This window comes from Syngnathus acus, chromosome 17 (genome assembly GCF_901709675.1).
Source record: "Syngnathus acus chromosome 17, fSynAcu1.2, whole genome shotgun sequence".
Lineage (NCBI taxonomy): Eukaryota > Metazoa > Chordata > Actinopteri > Syngnathiformes > Syngnathidae > Syngnathus > Syngnathus acus.
Genome location: NC_051102.1, coordinates 1,852,713 through 1,869,572, shown reverse-complemented (window position 1 = coordinate 1,869,572; position 16,860 = coordinate 1,852,713). Strand labels below are relative to the sequence as shown.

General features: G+C 42.3%; 1 protein-coding gene and 1 long non-coding RNA gene across 12 annotated transcripts in view; one reads left to right on the top strand and one right to left on the bottom strand.

The window, feature by feature from the left end:
* Nucleotides 1–16,860, top strand: part of LOC119136981 (receptor-type tyrosine-protein phosphatase mu-like) — a 102,429-nt gene that overhangs the window by 73,094 nt on the left and 12,475 nt on the right. For 3 of the 11 annotated variants that reach the window (XM_037275909.1, XM_037275916.1, XM_037275907.1), the window contains 9 exons: nt 3,187–3,437; nt 4,581–4,661; nt 4,753–4,779; nt 6,647–6,658; nt 7,881–8,071; nt 9,461–9,469; nt 10,070–10,157; nt 10,847–10,923; nt 14,265–14,301. In XM_037275909.1, the coding sequence (XP_037131804.1) occupies nt 3,187–3,437; nt 4,581–4,661; nt 4,753–4,779; nt 6,647–6,658; nt 7,881–8,071; nt 9,461–9,469; nt 10,070–10,157; nt 10,847–10,923; nt 14,265–14,301 (773 nt within the window). The remainder of the gene's footprint in view (nt 1–3,186; nt 3,438–4,580; nt 4,662–4,752; nt 4,780–6,646; nt 6,659–7,880; nt 8,072–9,460; nt 9,470–10,069; nt 10,158–10,846; nt 10,924–14,264; nt 14,302–16,860) is intronic. The other 8 variants (XM_037275918.1, XM_037275911.1, XM_037275917.1 and 5 more) reach the window with 6 other exon arrangements.
* LOC119136982 lies at nt 1,257–10,106 on the bottom strand. The gene is made up of 2 exons (XR_005100831.1): nt 9,994–10,106; nt 1,257–1,820 (listed from the first exon to the last, which is right to left on the bottom strand). It is a non-coding gene; the product is annotated as an uncharacterized LOC119136982 (long non-coding RNA).

The following is a 16,860-nucleotide window of genomic DNA, read 5'->3' as shown; positions in this document are numbered from 1 at the left end:
ACTTCTCTGAGAAGCAGGTTAGCTTAAATTTGTGTGTAAAAAGATAGATTTTCTCTGAACTTGGTTGTTTCATGTTCAAAATGGTGATGCATTGTGAGAGCATACTGAAAGAAAGTGAGTCCACACTTAAGCACTCTACGATGTTGGCTGTTCTTTGGTTTTGTCAAAGGGGCTAAAAAAAAATCCCAAAATGTAGGTAGCATATAATTGATGAATTCCACCTGCTAAATAAATAAACTGAACAACAGAAAGTTGCACACAAGAAAAAATGAACAAACGAAAACACAACTTATTTGGCGGAAGTAAAAAAAAAAAAAAAAGAAAAAAAGTACAGATCACAATAGACGAGAGCGAGAGTGCACGGAGGTGTTTGCGAAGGCAAAGCAAAAAAACGCTGCGGGCGACGACATCAGTCGCGCCTCATTAGCGCTAGCGTCTGCGGCTCTGAGCTGCAGGAGTTCACCCCACAACCGAATGGAGAAACGGTGACGGCAGGAAATGACACTTTAAAGGTGGAGCTTCAAAAGCCTGTGACTCAGCATGGATTTTTTGGTTGTTATGCTTTCCACTGGTTCTTATTATTTGTTCATACATCTCTAATGTATTCTTTTATCCAACTGTGTGTATCCGTTTAGTCAACTCGGTCACCTACTGTACGACATCTGTTTACTATAATGTTGCTTTGAGACACGGAATTGGTTACTTAACTAAAAAACACTTGCAACTCAAATTATCTTTTTCAATTGAAATGAATAGAAACACTCTCATTCTGTTCCAGCCGCTTCAAAACAACAGCCTCGTTTTTTGTTTTAATGGAGAAAAACGGCACTATAATAATAAACAAAACATAATAATATGACACACGACTATACTGCACTGGAGGTCAACACCTCACGGATTCTCTGTACGGCAGTAATATTCACTCACATTGATTTCACAAGCTTTGACAAAGTTTTGCTGAGCTCTCTTGTTGTTGTTATCGTGACATGACGAATGGTCGCATTTATCAAGTCGTGCAAACATTTTACGGCGCACTTTTCTCCGGCTTAGCGCTGGTGGCGCGTAAGAGTCGTTAATTCAGTCATCCATCATTAAATTCCCCCCTCATATAAATTAGCGCAGCATTAGCACCGTCGTTCATCTTCATCAAGCGCGTTGCCGAGCAAGCAGCTTCCCTTCATCTGTGCCGCGTCGCCCCGTGACTCTTCAACTGGTAGCAGATGCTGAAACTAAACTTTATCGGTTATGGGTTGTTGTTTTTTTTACACCAGAACCCTGATCGTGTCAAGCTTACTACTGTATTTTTTGTTTTGGCGGAGGCATAAACGGAATATTGACATTTGAAAGCAAGGAGGGAGGCCTCTCGCCACCTCCTCCTGTGTCGCACTTACACACAACCTCGTCTTTTTGTTTGCTCTCTTAATTGCCGATTAAAAAGAGCAAATGCGACCGGCAGCATGATAATGTCACATTTTTGTCAATTTTTTTCGCCAAGGAAAACGGCTGCGCCATTAGCATCACACCGAGACCCTCGGAGCAATTGGACGGCAGGGGGTCTCCTCGTACGCCGCCATATGCCGGGAAATTGAACAAACAGAGGAGATTTGCGGCAACAAAGCAGCGGGAGAACGCAGCGGAGGGGTCACCAAGGCGAGGCGATCATTCTGACGGCATTCCAGCTACTTTTCGCGGAATAACGGAGCATTGACTCAATGTTTTATTAATCGCCGCAGGGACGCTCTTCTATTCTCTTCTTCCTCCGTCGTTGAGGTCAGACTCTGCTTCAGAGAGCCTCTCCTTTGGGAAATCTCCCTTTTATTCTGTCAAAAAGAGGAAAGAAAGTTCATATTTTGACGTTCGAATGACTTTCCAGTTTTTAAGATTTTACACTCACCAGTGCTGCAATAAGTTATACCAAAAAAAATCCAAATTAAACATGTCAAGAAGAAACAAGATGAGGCCTTAATTAAAGAGAAAAACAATCAGCATTCCTAATCAAAAAGAAGAAATACTACAAAAGAAATCACTTTGATTAAAAAGGAATCCCTCCACTCTACTTGCTCTCTGTGGATTATGTTCTAGCTATTAATCTGTGGGGGTTTTTTGTGGCTTTTATCCAACTATCAGTGACAGGTTGACACATACAAAATGTAGTGCGGGCACAATTTAATCCACATTTTCCTTTGTTGCTTTTTCAACACTTAAAACGTAGCCTTTTTGCATTAAAAATACATTTATGGAAATATAAATATGGAAGAACCCTCTATGACATGGGTGTAACATCCTGGTCAAATAAAAAGTCAGAGTATAATCATGCAATTCGACTTTTTGTGACCACAGGTTGGCTTATTTTGTTGTTGCACTCAATAAAGTTTTGAAGGCCTGACTTTTGACACCCTACAGTTGTTGTTGCCTTGAGTTGTTGATAAAAGATTGCTTGCATTGTGCGCTCGGCTTTGCCTTGTGTTCAACCCTTTTTACACAATACAACAAAAATGTCAGAGTATCGACTCTTTGATTAAGTTCAGAAACAGAAATTGTATTCAAGAAAAGAAATGTTTTTCCAGACAGAAAAATGGCTCACTTTCTCCTGCATTCCATGCACCTTATAGTCTTAAAAAAAGACAAAAGTGACTCTAAACATTTTTTACTTATCCATTTTATTAGTTACTTGTCTTTATTTTACACGATTTAGACTTGGTTATTTTTCAAAATGAATGCTTGGCAGTTGTAATCGAGCACAAAGTGCTTTTGTAAGTTCAAAGTGGGTCAACACAAAAACGTTGTGAGTTCACACTACTGTGTCCAAGGTGGTGGACTTTTAATCATGAGAGCCTCTGATGGATTTGGGTCAGGAAGTCCCACCTCTTCCATATTTTCACATTTTATTTTAAAGATGGAAAAGTCATTTGACGCCTAATAAAAATTTATGTGACAACAAACCAGAGCTCACTATGTGGCACGCCTGCTAATGAATAATGACTTATGCACAACCTGAGCAGTCATTTACTTTGATTTAGCTGCCATTTTGGTTGGAAGTGGACATTTTAGGGTCATGTGAAACATATCCAGGGGTCCTTTAAAGATTTTGAAGTTTCGCCTGATTGCTTAAAAAATAAAAATACCAAATTACAAAAATTGTGAATAGCATTTGACTCGCATTTGTTCTCCCCTCTTCCCCTGAAGGAAACTGGCCAAGAAACGCAAAGAGACCCTGAACAGCACCCGCCAGGAGATGACGGTGATGGTCAACTCCATGGACAAGAGCTACACAGAGCAGGGCACCAACTGCGACGAGGCGCTCTCCTTCATGGACACGCACAGCCATACGCTCAATACGCGTAGCGAGTGCGCACTTACCACCGTCAACGCGCGCAGCGAGTGCGCGCTCACCCTCAACGCTCGCAGTGAGTGCGCGCTCACCCTCAATGGCCGAGGTAAGACACGAGGAAAAAAGGTCTTCTGTGGTCTTCTGTGATTTTTCATTGTCTAATTCTGCAAAATCTCAAAATTAAAATTTAGCACTCTAGTGCCAAGAGGACAGTGTTTAGCCGCGCCAAGCTAGCTAGTGTGGCGTGAATTAGCATAGCAGCTATTATGCCGATGGCTGTTCATGCTTGTGAAGCCATTTTGACACCACGACATGATCAACAAGCGTTATCGCATATGGTCGATCGAGTCCATTCACTAAATGTTAGCTAAATGTTTAACATTCACCGCATATACCTCGCAAATCTAGTCAACAGGTTGTCAAAATGCTCCTCTCAGATATTATTACAATATGACTTAGCAGCACAGACACATACAACACAATGTTGTATGGTATGATGACCTCTTCATTTCGACCCCTCACAGGGTCCATTTAATCCTCCGTTGATGGGCATCTGAGCTAAATCTGCGCCTGGGGCCTCGACTCGCTGTAATCCCGCCTCCCGAGCGTCAGATTAAACATACAGCGCCCACCACGTGGACGCACAATCAGCCACATACACACCCCTGCCGGGCTGAAGCCCCAATGATGCGCTGACCTTGATTAACTGTCTGTCGGCGTGGACTCCAGATCTGTTGTCTGCGAGCTTTTAAGATTTAAACGGCTGATTTATGATTGGCGTAGCTGCCGGCGACCTTAAGTGACAGTGCCGCTTGGGATTAAGACGTGATAGATTAGACATTGGACTCGTAATAACAGAGTTTGCGAGTCTTGACATTGAGCATATTGACTCTAGAATGTAGTTTTATCCGCCGTCCACTTTATTTTGTACTTAATCTCCACCATACTGACCCTTTTAAATCCACATGTTCATTTGACGGTTACTGTAGCCTCTGAGCTCGCGTCTTAAATTTAGCAAATAAACCTTGACTGCGGAGGTTAACTAGCTTCTTGGGTGTTTTCGAGTGGGATGCACGCACAAAAGTCTGAATAAGAAGCACAACGTGAGAATGTGACAGAACGACAGTGGTGTGCTACAAACATACACAGTGATGAAGCATGATGGCAGTCTGCAATATCAAAATAATATAAATAAACATGATAATAAAATACATGATTCCTACTCAATCTCAGCGTGTTTTTTTTGTAGGTGGGTCGTCGCCTTCCTCTTTCACGCTACCCAAAGCCAACACACTCAGCGCCTCCATCCCGACCAGCGCCTTCTACCCAGGTAATTTGTCGCTTAAGCTAAACCTGCTGTATTTCTTCTGTATTTATATTCACTGACACTTTTTGTTTCCTCCTCCAACTTTTGCCCTCAGATCCCTTTGTGCCAACCGCCATCTTAGGTGAGAACTTCTTTCTTTCTTTCATTCTTTTTATTGAGGACCACTTTAAGGTGTCACAACCAAGAAGCTAGACAACATCTCGCCATTGTTCGGGCGAGATGTTGCGCAACACCTTGACATAAGCAGTTAGCCTATTAGCAGTGAGTCTTGTTTCTTTCTTGTCACACCTGCAATGACTCATTTACACATTTTAGGACTGAAAAGCACAGATTCTCCTCTTCGCCCTACCCCTTCCTGCCATGGTTTCAGCTTTGTTTGGCTTTTTCTTTATTTCTTTTACTTTTTTATTAAGATCCTCCCCTTTTTCATACCTGCCTGCTCGCCTGCCCCCCCCCTCCCCCCTCCTCCACCTGTTCATCCTCATGCCCACCTTCCCGCTCAAATGAAGATCTCTCCGGTGGTGGTGGGGTGCTGGCTTTGCTCCATCCCATCCACGTGTGATGTCACATACGTGTTTGACCAGTCATGCATGGACAGACGTGTGGAGCGGGTGTGTGAGACGGGGTTGGAGGAGGGCGGGCGCTACATTTTAGGCATTTTTACACGCACGTAAATGCAGCTTGGGAGGCGGAAACAAGTCCTACCACCTTTCCAAAAACATCCATGTCTTACCCTCCCTCTTCTTCATTTAGCTCCCTCCCCTCGCCCCCCGCAACACAACGAGCTCTTCTATTATTCTTTTTAATGTCGTCGTCCCCTCGCCGTCGGCGGCCTACTTGTTTGTGTTTTGCTTCTCGCTTGCCGATGAAATGGAATGATAAAAGGACGCGGCCCCCGTAACGCATCACACGACGACAAATTGGGGGCGTCGCGCAGCGCTTTGAGTTCTACAGAAGAAAGAGAAGCGGAGTTTAACAGTGCGCGTAATTTAAAGGGGCGGCTTTCATCACCGCCATATGCCGCTGTTAGTTTTTAATGAAGCGGGACGTGGGCGATTGGCACGGGTTGCAGCAGTGGCAGTCGTCAAAATAATGAAGAAAAGTCATGTCAGCAGGAAATAGGAATATCGTGTTTCTGCCTTCAAACTGTCATTATAAAAGTTTTACTAACTCTACTGACAATTTATTTTCATTTAAACCTAAAATGTCACAGTTTTAATATGAATTAATGTAATGCCGCAATTTACAATTCCAACAATCCACATCCCACCCTTCATTTTTTAATTCATGGCCACGTTATCCTTCCCCTTTAGCGCAAGCTAAACGTCATTGACAATGCGCTCTACAAATATGGCCTATATGTCAAAAATATTTCGCCATCATTTCAAAATTGATACAGATATTTTTATGAATTCATAGGAAATGTTTATGATGCCACTATTCACAATTCCAACAATCCAAATTATGCCATTATCTCCCCAAATATGGCTGATATGCTTAGCTAAGAAAAAAAATTTAATTTGCCACCCCAAACAATTTTCAAAGCGGGTATAGGGTAACAGATTTTCTATGTGTGTATTTTTTTTTATCAAACTCCAAAATACCATCCATTCTTGTATGAATTCCTACTAAATTTCCGTGACACCATTTCACAATGCTAACGATCCAAATTCTGCCATGATCTTTTTCCTCCTTTGAATCCAAGACTTCCTTGTTTGATTCTTTTTACTTTTGTCATGCTAATTGCCCCACCATCCGTCATCCCCCCATCCCCCCCCCCCCGCCCTTGTCACCGCCCCTCCCACCCTGACTGGGCCGAAGCTGGCCCGCGTATAGCATAGCACTCAAACACTGTACCAGGTTCTCATGCTGTATTGTTGCTTACCCCTTCTTTCTCTCTGTCTTTCACTCTCTTTCTTCTCCGTCCTCTCTCCTCCTCTCTCTCTTTTCCACATCCATCACCTCTTATGTATCTGCTATCTAAAAAGTGCCCATTAATGGTAAGTTCTCCCAGGTGGGCTCACGGGTGGGCCGGGGTCGAGGGAACGGGGCCGTTGTTCTGTCGGACAGCGAGCGAGCGCTTCCGACGTTTTGTGACATCACTTGCATGAACCAGTGTTAGCATTTCACCCCCCGCCCCAAAGTCCCGCTCCATCCCAATGCCACCATTAGCATAGCATGAGCTGAGCATCATCTTCATCTCCACCTCCCTCCGGGCCACTTTATTTTTTATTTTTTTTATTTATCTAAAGTTCAGGTCAGCTAGGATGGAATCGCCGCTGTGTTTGTGTGATGCTTTTCCACTAAAAATCCTCCGCCCCACTACCACTTCGCCACATCCCTTTCTTCCTTGTTTCTGGGTGCACCACCACCACCACCTCCTCCTTTCCGCCAACTACATCTGTGCCTCACATCTGCCACTGACTGGTTCTTTGTGGTTAAAAAGATGAGCCAAGACAAATTTCTTTTTCTACACAAAACTACAGTAGTGTCCGTCAGATAAATTTCATAGGAATTCATACAAAAATGATGACATTTTGATATGAATTCCTCCTAAATGTACATGACATCAGGCCTCACAAATCCAAAACCTCCCCCTTTAAATTGAAGGAACCATTTTAACATTTTTAACTTGTTTTACACGACGTGTAAAACTGAGTTAGCCGGTATTGAGGATTTTTTTTTCACATCCACAGTGTCAGGAAATAATCTCAGGACAATTTAGTCGGAAATCATGTGAAATGTCACGTGCATCAATTTGAATAGAAAAAATCCAAAATACATTCATAGGTTTGATTTGTAATGGTTTTGATGGTCAGCTAAACAAACACACACTCAAAATATTATTCTACCTCAGTTTTGAACCAAGCCAAAATTGTGAGTGCGACCTCAGATTGCTTGACTGTAGGTTTAGTAAAGTGTGTTCTGGGACAGATGGATATGAACCTTCCCACCACATGACTCATCCTCTTACTCAAAGGCGTCGTGTTGTTGTGACCATCCATTACAAGCAGATTAATAGTTTTGGGAGAGTTGTTTGTCAATCTGGAGGCTGGTGACATAATGCTGAGCAGTAAATGAGATAAGCGGCCATCTGCGGCATCCCAGAACGCCACAACGTAGCATTTACTGCTTTTAAGCATGGTGTCACCAACTCGCGCTAGTTTGCTTTTTTACCGCACCGGCGCTGACTTGCGGGCCTTGTCCCTGTGCTTTGCGAAGCAGACGAGAGCCAGAACATGGGCAGCGACACCAGCAGCCTGGTGCAGTCGCACTCGCTGAGGAAGCGAGAAGCTGTGGATGTGCCGTACCAGAGTGGCCAGCTGCACCCGGCCATCCGCGTTGCCGACTTGCTGCAGCACATCACGCAGATGAAGTGCGCCGAGGGTTACGGCTTCAAGGAGGAGTACGAGGTAGGTGGACGGGGGGGTCCCCAAAGCCGGCCCGCATGTCCACATGTACACTGGGATTTTTAAAAGCAGTTTTAAACACAACACTGAACCCCCAGTCGCTCCTGATAAGGAAGCAGTGTGAAGTGCTTTGAGTACCAAAGGTAGAAACTCACTATACAGCCCATTTATCATAACAGAGCCAGACACTAATGAACCAATCAGATATGGAAAGAAGACTCTGAACAATAATGGGCCAATCAGAATCATGAAGAAAGTAAAGTAAAAAATTTAAATTAAATAAAAAGGGGGAGGGTGAAGGCAATCCTCAGAAAAGTCAATACATAATAATATTAACTAAAATAGTTTAAGAAAATCAAGAAAATTCTTTAGCAGCCAAGACAAAAAATATTTTTAAAAATTCTGAGAGAAAAATCAAGGATATTTTTTCAGATTTAAAAAAAGAGCATTTAATTTTTTATTTTTTTTTACAAGGATTTAAAATACAATGTGGGTCAAAAAGATGTTATTTGAAAAGACTTGTGTGGGTCTGGTCATGTGGTGATGCTTTGCTATGCCTCTCTGTGTTTTAACTTTTAAGATAAATTGTTTATGTTTCTCCTGTCTCAGTGTGTTTACACTGTCTTTTGTTGTTTGTGTTTTCTCACTGTTAGCGCTGGTTATGCACTTTTATGTCAAATGCTGCCTTCTTCCCATTTCCCCCCCTGGAACTCTCGCCTTACCTGCCTTCTGTCAAATCCCTCCCGAAAACAACATCAAACTCTCCTTTAAACCACCGCACCAAGGCCCATGTAAAACTTTAAAGCCTCCACCTTAGCCAACAAACTTGCTGCTTTTCTGGAACAAAAAATTGCTCTATTTTAATTTGTCGTAGTTCGTAGACTCTTGGACATTTAGACAGTAAAAGAAGAACAAAAAAATTGTATTTTATTATCTATTATTGATACTATTGTGCTGACAAAAACAATCGTAATTTAAATACGATAACAATAAATTAAACACCCCCCCAAAACTTTAAGCAAAAAAAATAAAACCATGTCCAATGCAACTGATTTCAATAAATGGTATTTTGGAAATATTTTTATATTTGTTTTGTCTTTGCGTTAAAAACCGCATCCCTCATGTTCATCCAGGTGCAATCTGGCTGTGTTTTAGTTTCATGGTGCCACCAAAACCACTTAAGCCCCGCCCCCCACCCAACCATTTTCCCACCCACTACATCTTATGCTTGCATGTTGCGTTCCTGCCATGACATCACCGTGTCCTCAGGTTAATGCCCTTTTTCTTCTCCTTTACTGATGAGTGAAGTGGAGCGTGTGGTGCTGTTGACTTACCGTTGTACTATATCTCTCTCCGACCCATGCTCTTTCTTGTACCTTAACTTTGGATCAGATAAACGAGGTAAGACTACCGTTGTTGTTTTTTCCAAATCATGTACAGTAGATGAAAAATGTTTGCACATCCACAACTAAAAGGGCATTTACCAAACCAAGTGACCCACCTCACCGTCACCCCCTCACACGCACTTTGATGGATGGAATGTGTCACACCTGTCGTGTAAACTGCACTTGTGTTAAGCTTTTGAAAGGAACTTTAACCCTTTGCTCCGCCCTCGCAAAAAAAAAAGCTTCAGAATGTATCGTCTTGCACTTGTCTTAGGATACCAGCTTCAGATTTAGATTTGTTCAAAATGGCTGCCATGGCATCTTGTTCAAAATTGCTGGGTTAAAAACATGACGGGCGCAAGTACTCAATTTGACCCAATTTTGGTTTGTTTTGTGTTTTTCCTACAAAAAAATGGGTTCAGGGTGGGTCGAAATTTTTAATCCAAATTGGGTTGTTTTTGACGCAGCAGTTTTAAAAGTGTATGGCTAACAGCTTCCACTGAATGACGGTCTCGCCCATGATGATGTTAAGCACTTTACCTCTTTGTCTTTTGCATTCAAGGGCTTCCCAATGCCGCCATGTTTCACCTCCCGCTGGTGTGTCTTTTGTTCACAGCGCTTCTTCGAGGGACAGTCTGCGCCCTGGGACTCGGCGAAGAAAGACGAGAACCGCATGAAGAACCGATACGGGAACATCATTGCATGTGCGTACCCCACAATCCCCCCGGCTGCTGATTTATTGCAACCGGCTTTGCAATGCAAGATAGGAAACAAGAGAGTTTTATTATCAGCGCAGCCGAAGCAGCGTTGACCTTTCTGCTCCGTGGTTACATATTTATCTTTCCGCCGTTGCTTCGCCTACAATCCTTGTTGAATTTTGTAGATATTCCTACAACAAAAAGGGATAAGCGTTATTAATCAAGATGTAACATGTGCTCTCCTTCCATTGCTACAGCTTTGGAAGCAGACAACATATCAACAAACACAGACAATTTAAAAGCCACTGTTACATATCAATTTAAATATAGTTATTCGTAGAATGTGACAGAAAATATTAAAAATAATAAGATAAATATATAAATAATAAAAAATAATATCAAAAAGGGAGTTGTGGGTTCAAAAACATTGGCTGCCACAAATTGTCCATAGGGGTGATTGTGAGTGTGAATGGTTGCTCATCTCTGCGTGCCTGGCGATTGGCTGGCGACCAGTTCAGGGTGTCCTCCGCCTACCCACCCTGTGAGGATAAAGCGGTTGGTGGCCACTATGCTTTAGAAGCCTTCAAGAGTGACAGTTGCTTCTTCCTCCTCCTCCTCCCCCTCACCATGTTGTGGCCTGGTTAATGTCATTAATTCCATGCTGCTTTCTTCTTCCTCTCTGCCTCTTTTTCCAGATGATCACTCGCGTGTCAGGTTGCAGGCCCTGGAGGGCGAACAGAGCTCTGATTACATTAATGCAAATTACGTTGATGTAAGTACACACACGCACACGCGCACACACACACACACGCGCACCAGCCAGCACCACCGACGCAAAAAGGTCACTGCGCTTTCTCTCTGGGGGGTGGCAGAGAGGGTGCTGGTGCCGCCGTCGCAGGGGGCCCTGAGGGAGCATGATTGCTCTCGCACGCACGCACACACACACACACACACACACACACACACACACACACACACACACACACACACACACGGTAGTGAGCTGCTGTATCAGTGTGTGCTTAAATTAAGAGCAATAACGATCAGAGGATGACAGCACTTGTATAGAGAGGAAGAAAAGCAAACACGTAATAGCAAAAGAGCTTGATACTAAATAGGTGAAAAGACCTCCACCAAGGCTTTGACAGCAACACAGGGATCATTGTGGTGCAAATAATCCAAAATATTGAATAAAGCAGCCAGGAGAGGGACCACTTCCTATTGCCAATCTATGGTTATCATCACACACTTGATGGTTATGGTGTGGTTGCCGTGGCGACCAATCCTCCTTGTGATGTTAGCGGAAATATTCTTTTTTTTATTTTTGGGGTGTTTTTTAATAAATTTTTTGAAGATATATTTTGTTGTATAATTTTTTTCTTATCCAGTCCAATATGAGAGTTTCCCCTGCCTTTTCAGTAGCTTTCTGCCCTGAGGGCCAGTAGAGCATAAAAACCTGTCACAAAATACCTTTTCAAACTATACTTATATACTTAATTGTTATTTTATGTGATATTATTTATATATATTTTATTTTAGATTTTCTGCTTTGGTTTTTAGCTTTTGAATATTTCTATTTATTCAAAATTGCTTTCATATTGCCGAGAGGGTTTTATGTACTTTAATTATTTAATAATGTTTTGAATTAAATTTGGGTTTATATTGCTATTTGGATTTTCAAAATTTGTATTTTTGTTACTTTTTTCAATGTATTTTTTTTTAAGGTCAGGTTTTCTTTTTTTTTTTAAAGATATTTCCATTTGTTTTCCTCCCCATCTTCCGGTCTGTCCGTTCCATCCCCTGCGTGCTAAGCAACGTTCGTATTTCAGCGCTTACATGGACTCTAGTGTCTCGGCACGCCTTTTTAAAGTCGTTAAAAAAGACACATGAAGCGTGTTGCGAAGCAGCCTAACTGGCTTACATAGCCTGATTCAACGCGAACGCCGCCCTTAGAAAGATGAGCCGCTAATAGCCTGATGATGTACCTGCCCGATGCACTCATTTGTAATCTCTTGTTGCGCTCTCCCCGCATAATTCATAATGCAAGGTGCACCTTCAATTATTTACCTTTGGCTGCTATTGGTTTTATGGTCCATTATGTTGCACCATACAAAGCCAGGGCCCACATAAATGTTGAGAACACGTGCATATTTAAGAGTGTGCAGACAGACGGCTAACGATGTATTTTTTTGTTTGTTTATTTGTTTTTTCACTCTTTAACTCATCAGAACGCGCCAATAAAAAGCCTGTGCGGGCAACATCCCTGCTGCTTTTATTATTGCGTGGAAGCCGCCAGATGATAATGATGATGGTCTTCTCGGAGGCTCGGTCGTAAGCGAGTCAATGTACCCCCAAACATGTCGAGTCATTAGGCTAAGAAAGAGCATCCTCGTCCTGATTGCATATTAGCATGCATAGTGGCAAGTACTCACCATAAATCAAGCATGTTGGTAATTATTATATTATGTCGTCTTGTAAAAACACCTTTTTAAATAAATGCACTATTTATTAGCATTAGCAAAAATAGAAGATGATCTTATTTTAGCCAGTGGAACTTTGGGGTGAACTTCATGCCTTATTTTAGGATATGCAGCGTTTGGGGATTTACTGAAGTCTTTTTAGGTATTTAAGTTACTCCTATTTTACCTAAAACAACTTTAGTGGGCCTTCACAACAGTCTTGTTTTAAGTAGTGCAACCTTTTATGGGATTTATGGTTGTTGCATTGTAACCTCTTTAGCTTTTGAAGGATTTATAGTTGTTTTAACCTCTACATGGCAACTTGTACGTGAGCATTATTTTAACATGTGCAACTTTTGTAGGTTCACTGTAGTTTTACCTTTGAAACATGTACGGCATTTATGGAAGTCTGCCCAGTTTTGCAGGGAATTCTTGCACTGGCGGAGCTAGTGGGGGGGGCCCATGTGAGGGCCCTGACCCCCCCGAATATGCTTGCCCCCCTCCCCCAGTTGATGTTTGGGAAACCTTTTTTTTGACAATTCCCACCACATCCCATAGGGAACATGTAATGAATGTTAATCAGGATTTTCTGAAGAATTCCTTGGTTTTGTAAAGATAAAAAAATTTAGTCGTATTGAATTTGTACAATTTGTGGAGATTATTGGTATTCTTATTTTAGTAGCTATTATTGGATTCAAAGGCAGGAATATTTTAACACGTGCAATTCTTATGGAATTTATATTATGTAGTTGTTTGTAACCTCTGCAGCTTCACTCCTTATTTATTCCATTCCCTCCAGTGTTTATTTGTCAAAAAAAGCGGGTTGCATGTTACAGTTACAGTTGTGCTTTGAAGCTCCCATTAGCAGCCGTGTGCTAATTCAGTCAGAAAATACAAATAAAGGCCTGCGGGTGGACACTCCTGCTTGCTGAATGTTTTAGACAGGCCGCGCTAATAACTGGCGAGAATGTGCGGCAATACTAAAAACAACATGTAAATGATCACAGCTACCCAAAAAAACACAAACAACCATGAAGCATGTTTTATTCCATTTTTCGACACATGATTTATTCCAGTCGTGACCTTTTTCTTCTACGGTGTCCATTTCCTCACCTGACAAGCCTCTAATGCGGCAACGCCGCCTGACAGGACGTCACATGAAAGCACAAACAAGATAAAGGAGTCATTAAAAATGAAGGAGAGCGAGGAAGGCATCTTTTTTGCATCCGCATGCGTTCATCAGAGTCCAAGCTCAATTGAATATGAAGGAGGAAGGTGATGATGAGGATGATGAGGATGATGATGATAATGGTGGAAGGAAGCCTTTAAGTCCTCCTGATGTTTTGTTTCCCGCCTGGCGTCTCCGGGGAGAAGACAAGGAATTGGGCAAGCGCAACCTGAAGGGATTAGCGTAATCCCGCAGACTGGAAGCCCGTTGTGAAGACGGATGCTGTTAGTCGTATTGCAGGGATTATCAACACTTTGGCGCCTCGCTCCAAAGGTGTTTGTGTGTGTGCGCACGTCACGCAGATATGATCGGTGTGTAGATGTCCAGATCTTTTCAAATACACATAATAGTCTAGATCGAAAAAAAAATATTCTAGGTTTATTTCTCATACATTGTCCTTTCTTGTTTATTCTTGTCTTTTTTCAGGGTTACCACAGGCCAAATCATTACATCGCCACTCAAGGTAAGAAGATGATTCATGCCTGACTAGTATGTTGCTGAAGAAAATTGAAACATAATGTAAATGGAATGAGAGTGAATTTTGGTGCTGCATCCTTGCAAATTCAAATAAACTAAAACCGAAGTCGCCTATACATGTGAGTGCGTGCGCGCGCGCTCAGGGATGTCGTGGCATGCGTCGTCATGCTCTCTCTCTTCCATCTGTGTGGCAGGAGCAATTAATCAGACTGCCGGATGAATACAAAAAATAAAAGGATTATCTGACATTTGCGGGCACATTTTGTCACTGTGTTCCTCTGGCCGGCGGATTTGCAAGGCGACGAACACTTATCGCCACCCTGGAGGTTAACGATTGACCGATGCTCAATCGTTAGCAATTTATTGCCTCGTGTATTTATTGCCTCACTTCTTTAATACTTAAAAATGATAACTAAAGGAAAGAAAAGTCCAAGACTTTCTTTTTTTTTATTATTTGTTGTTTAGTGAAGAGAAGTCCTTAATGCATTCACAAGCTGCTCGGGGGGTGGTGGGAGTTGCATAATTAGCTGTTCATTAGCGCGGCGCAGCTACTCCTCAGCGTCTCAATTAAAGCCGAGCCTCTGTTTGCTCACCAAACGTGCTCGCATCACGCCGATCGTCCAGCCAAACACACACACACAATCCGTCTCCTCAGGATCAATTTATTGATTTTTGATCGTCGAGAGGTTTGGATGAAATGTTGTGTTGCTGTGGCTAGTTTTCTGCCTAAACTGTCTGTTGTGGAAATCGAATGTTGAGCTGAAAAAGTAACATGGCACAAAACCTGCCTAAAATGCCTGTTAAAAATTCAAACAGAAAGTAAACAGAAAGGTGAACGGAAGGTGATATTTTGTCGCAGAAAATTTAGGGGCGTCTAATCAAAGAATTTTATACCGAAAGTGAAACCATCATGACTCGAGTAAAAACAACATGGCAGAAGGCACTTTTGATTCAGGCGCAGACATATTTGCCTGCCTAAATGGGCTGCTTGACAAATTCAAACCCAAAGTAAACAGATTGGTGCAAAAGAATTCAAATAACATGGCAGAGGACATTCTTAATGTCATTCCCGTGAGTTTTCCTGCCTAAAAAGCCCTCTGTAAAAATTAAATGTGCGAGAAGTTTTATTTTTGAGCTAAAAGACTGAAAGGAACAATGTCAAGCTTTTTTCCATTCAGGCCTGACTATTTAGCTGGTCAAATGAATCCAAATGTAAACATCTGTGTCCTCCAAGACAAAGAGAACAATATATTTTTTAGGAATTATTTTGTTAATGATAAGAAGCCTGAAGCAAAACGTCGACCCTCCGAGACTCGCAGCTGGCCACTCGGCCGATCCGGTGACAAGCGGTGACGAAGCTCAAAGCCAAATATGGCGTCACTCATTAGTTTCCGGAGCTCCCGACGAGTCCCTCGGCGCCACCGAGGTGACGACGACAACGAAAGGTGCAACAGCTGTCACTCCATTCAAAAGCCCTCATTACCCATTTTGATGTATTCGCACTGCGGCTCATTTACTCGTTGCAACAAACGTCTCACCTTGCTCCGTTTTTATGAGGCGCAGATCATTTCAAGCAGCACACCAACACCTGTTTTTTTTTTTTCCTTTTCTTTCTGTTGTTTATAGTAAATAATTTTTAAAATTTCCCACAACCGTCAATTTATTTTGAATCTTGGCGACTCGGATTCCCATCCACCTCACACCTCGTTTCAAAACGCTGCGCCGCCAAAATCATGCGAGACTTCAAACTTTGCAGACAAAGAAAAAAACTGCCGCTCTCACCTTGGCATTCCCCAAGCGGGTGAATGTTCAAACGCTTCCGCTTCTTCCTCAATCTCAGAATGTGAGCGAGCGGCCCCTCGGCAAGGTTCTCCACTTAGAAAGAGCGAAATAGGCACACGAGTCTCATTAGCCACGTTAATGTGCTCGTGTAAGCTCGTGCTAAAGAATTTACCAGAAATAAAAAATAGTCATCAAATGTTGGCCACACGTTGATATTGTTTTCTACTAAAAAGCTGATCTAGAATACCAGTGGCCTTTTTATAACATGCATTTCACCTGAGGGTCTGTTCACATCCTGCTGTTTTGGTTAGCAACAGAGTTCAAAAGAGTAACTTCATTCGTCTCTTAATGCTCAAATAAATTCCCAGTCGAGTTGTTGCTGTTAGAATCTTCCTCTACCAATCCCCGCACACATATGGAACAATAAATAAATAATCCTCCAGGATGCAACTTTGCATCAGACTCCCACCGAACAATGTTTTTATTCTTTTTTACCGCAATGATAATAATAATGCCGTGTGCTCATGAGCTACCTACACACCAGCTGTCCCGCTTCTTCGTCACCCAAACTCCTCTTTCCTCCTCGCTGGCTCCCACGGGGACGATAAGCGTGGGAGGTGGTCGGGCTCGACGCTACGGATAGTCCGAAATTCTTCTTTTGTTATTTCGAAAAATGACGAGCACAGGTGGTTATTTTACATTTGTCGATTAAAAAAAAAAAGAGAGAGAGGGAACACAAGGTCACTTCTTGCTTGTCTTTTTA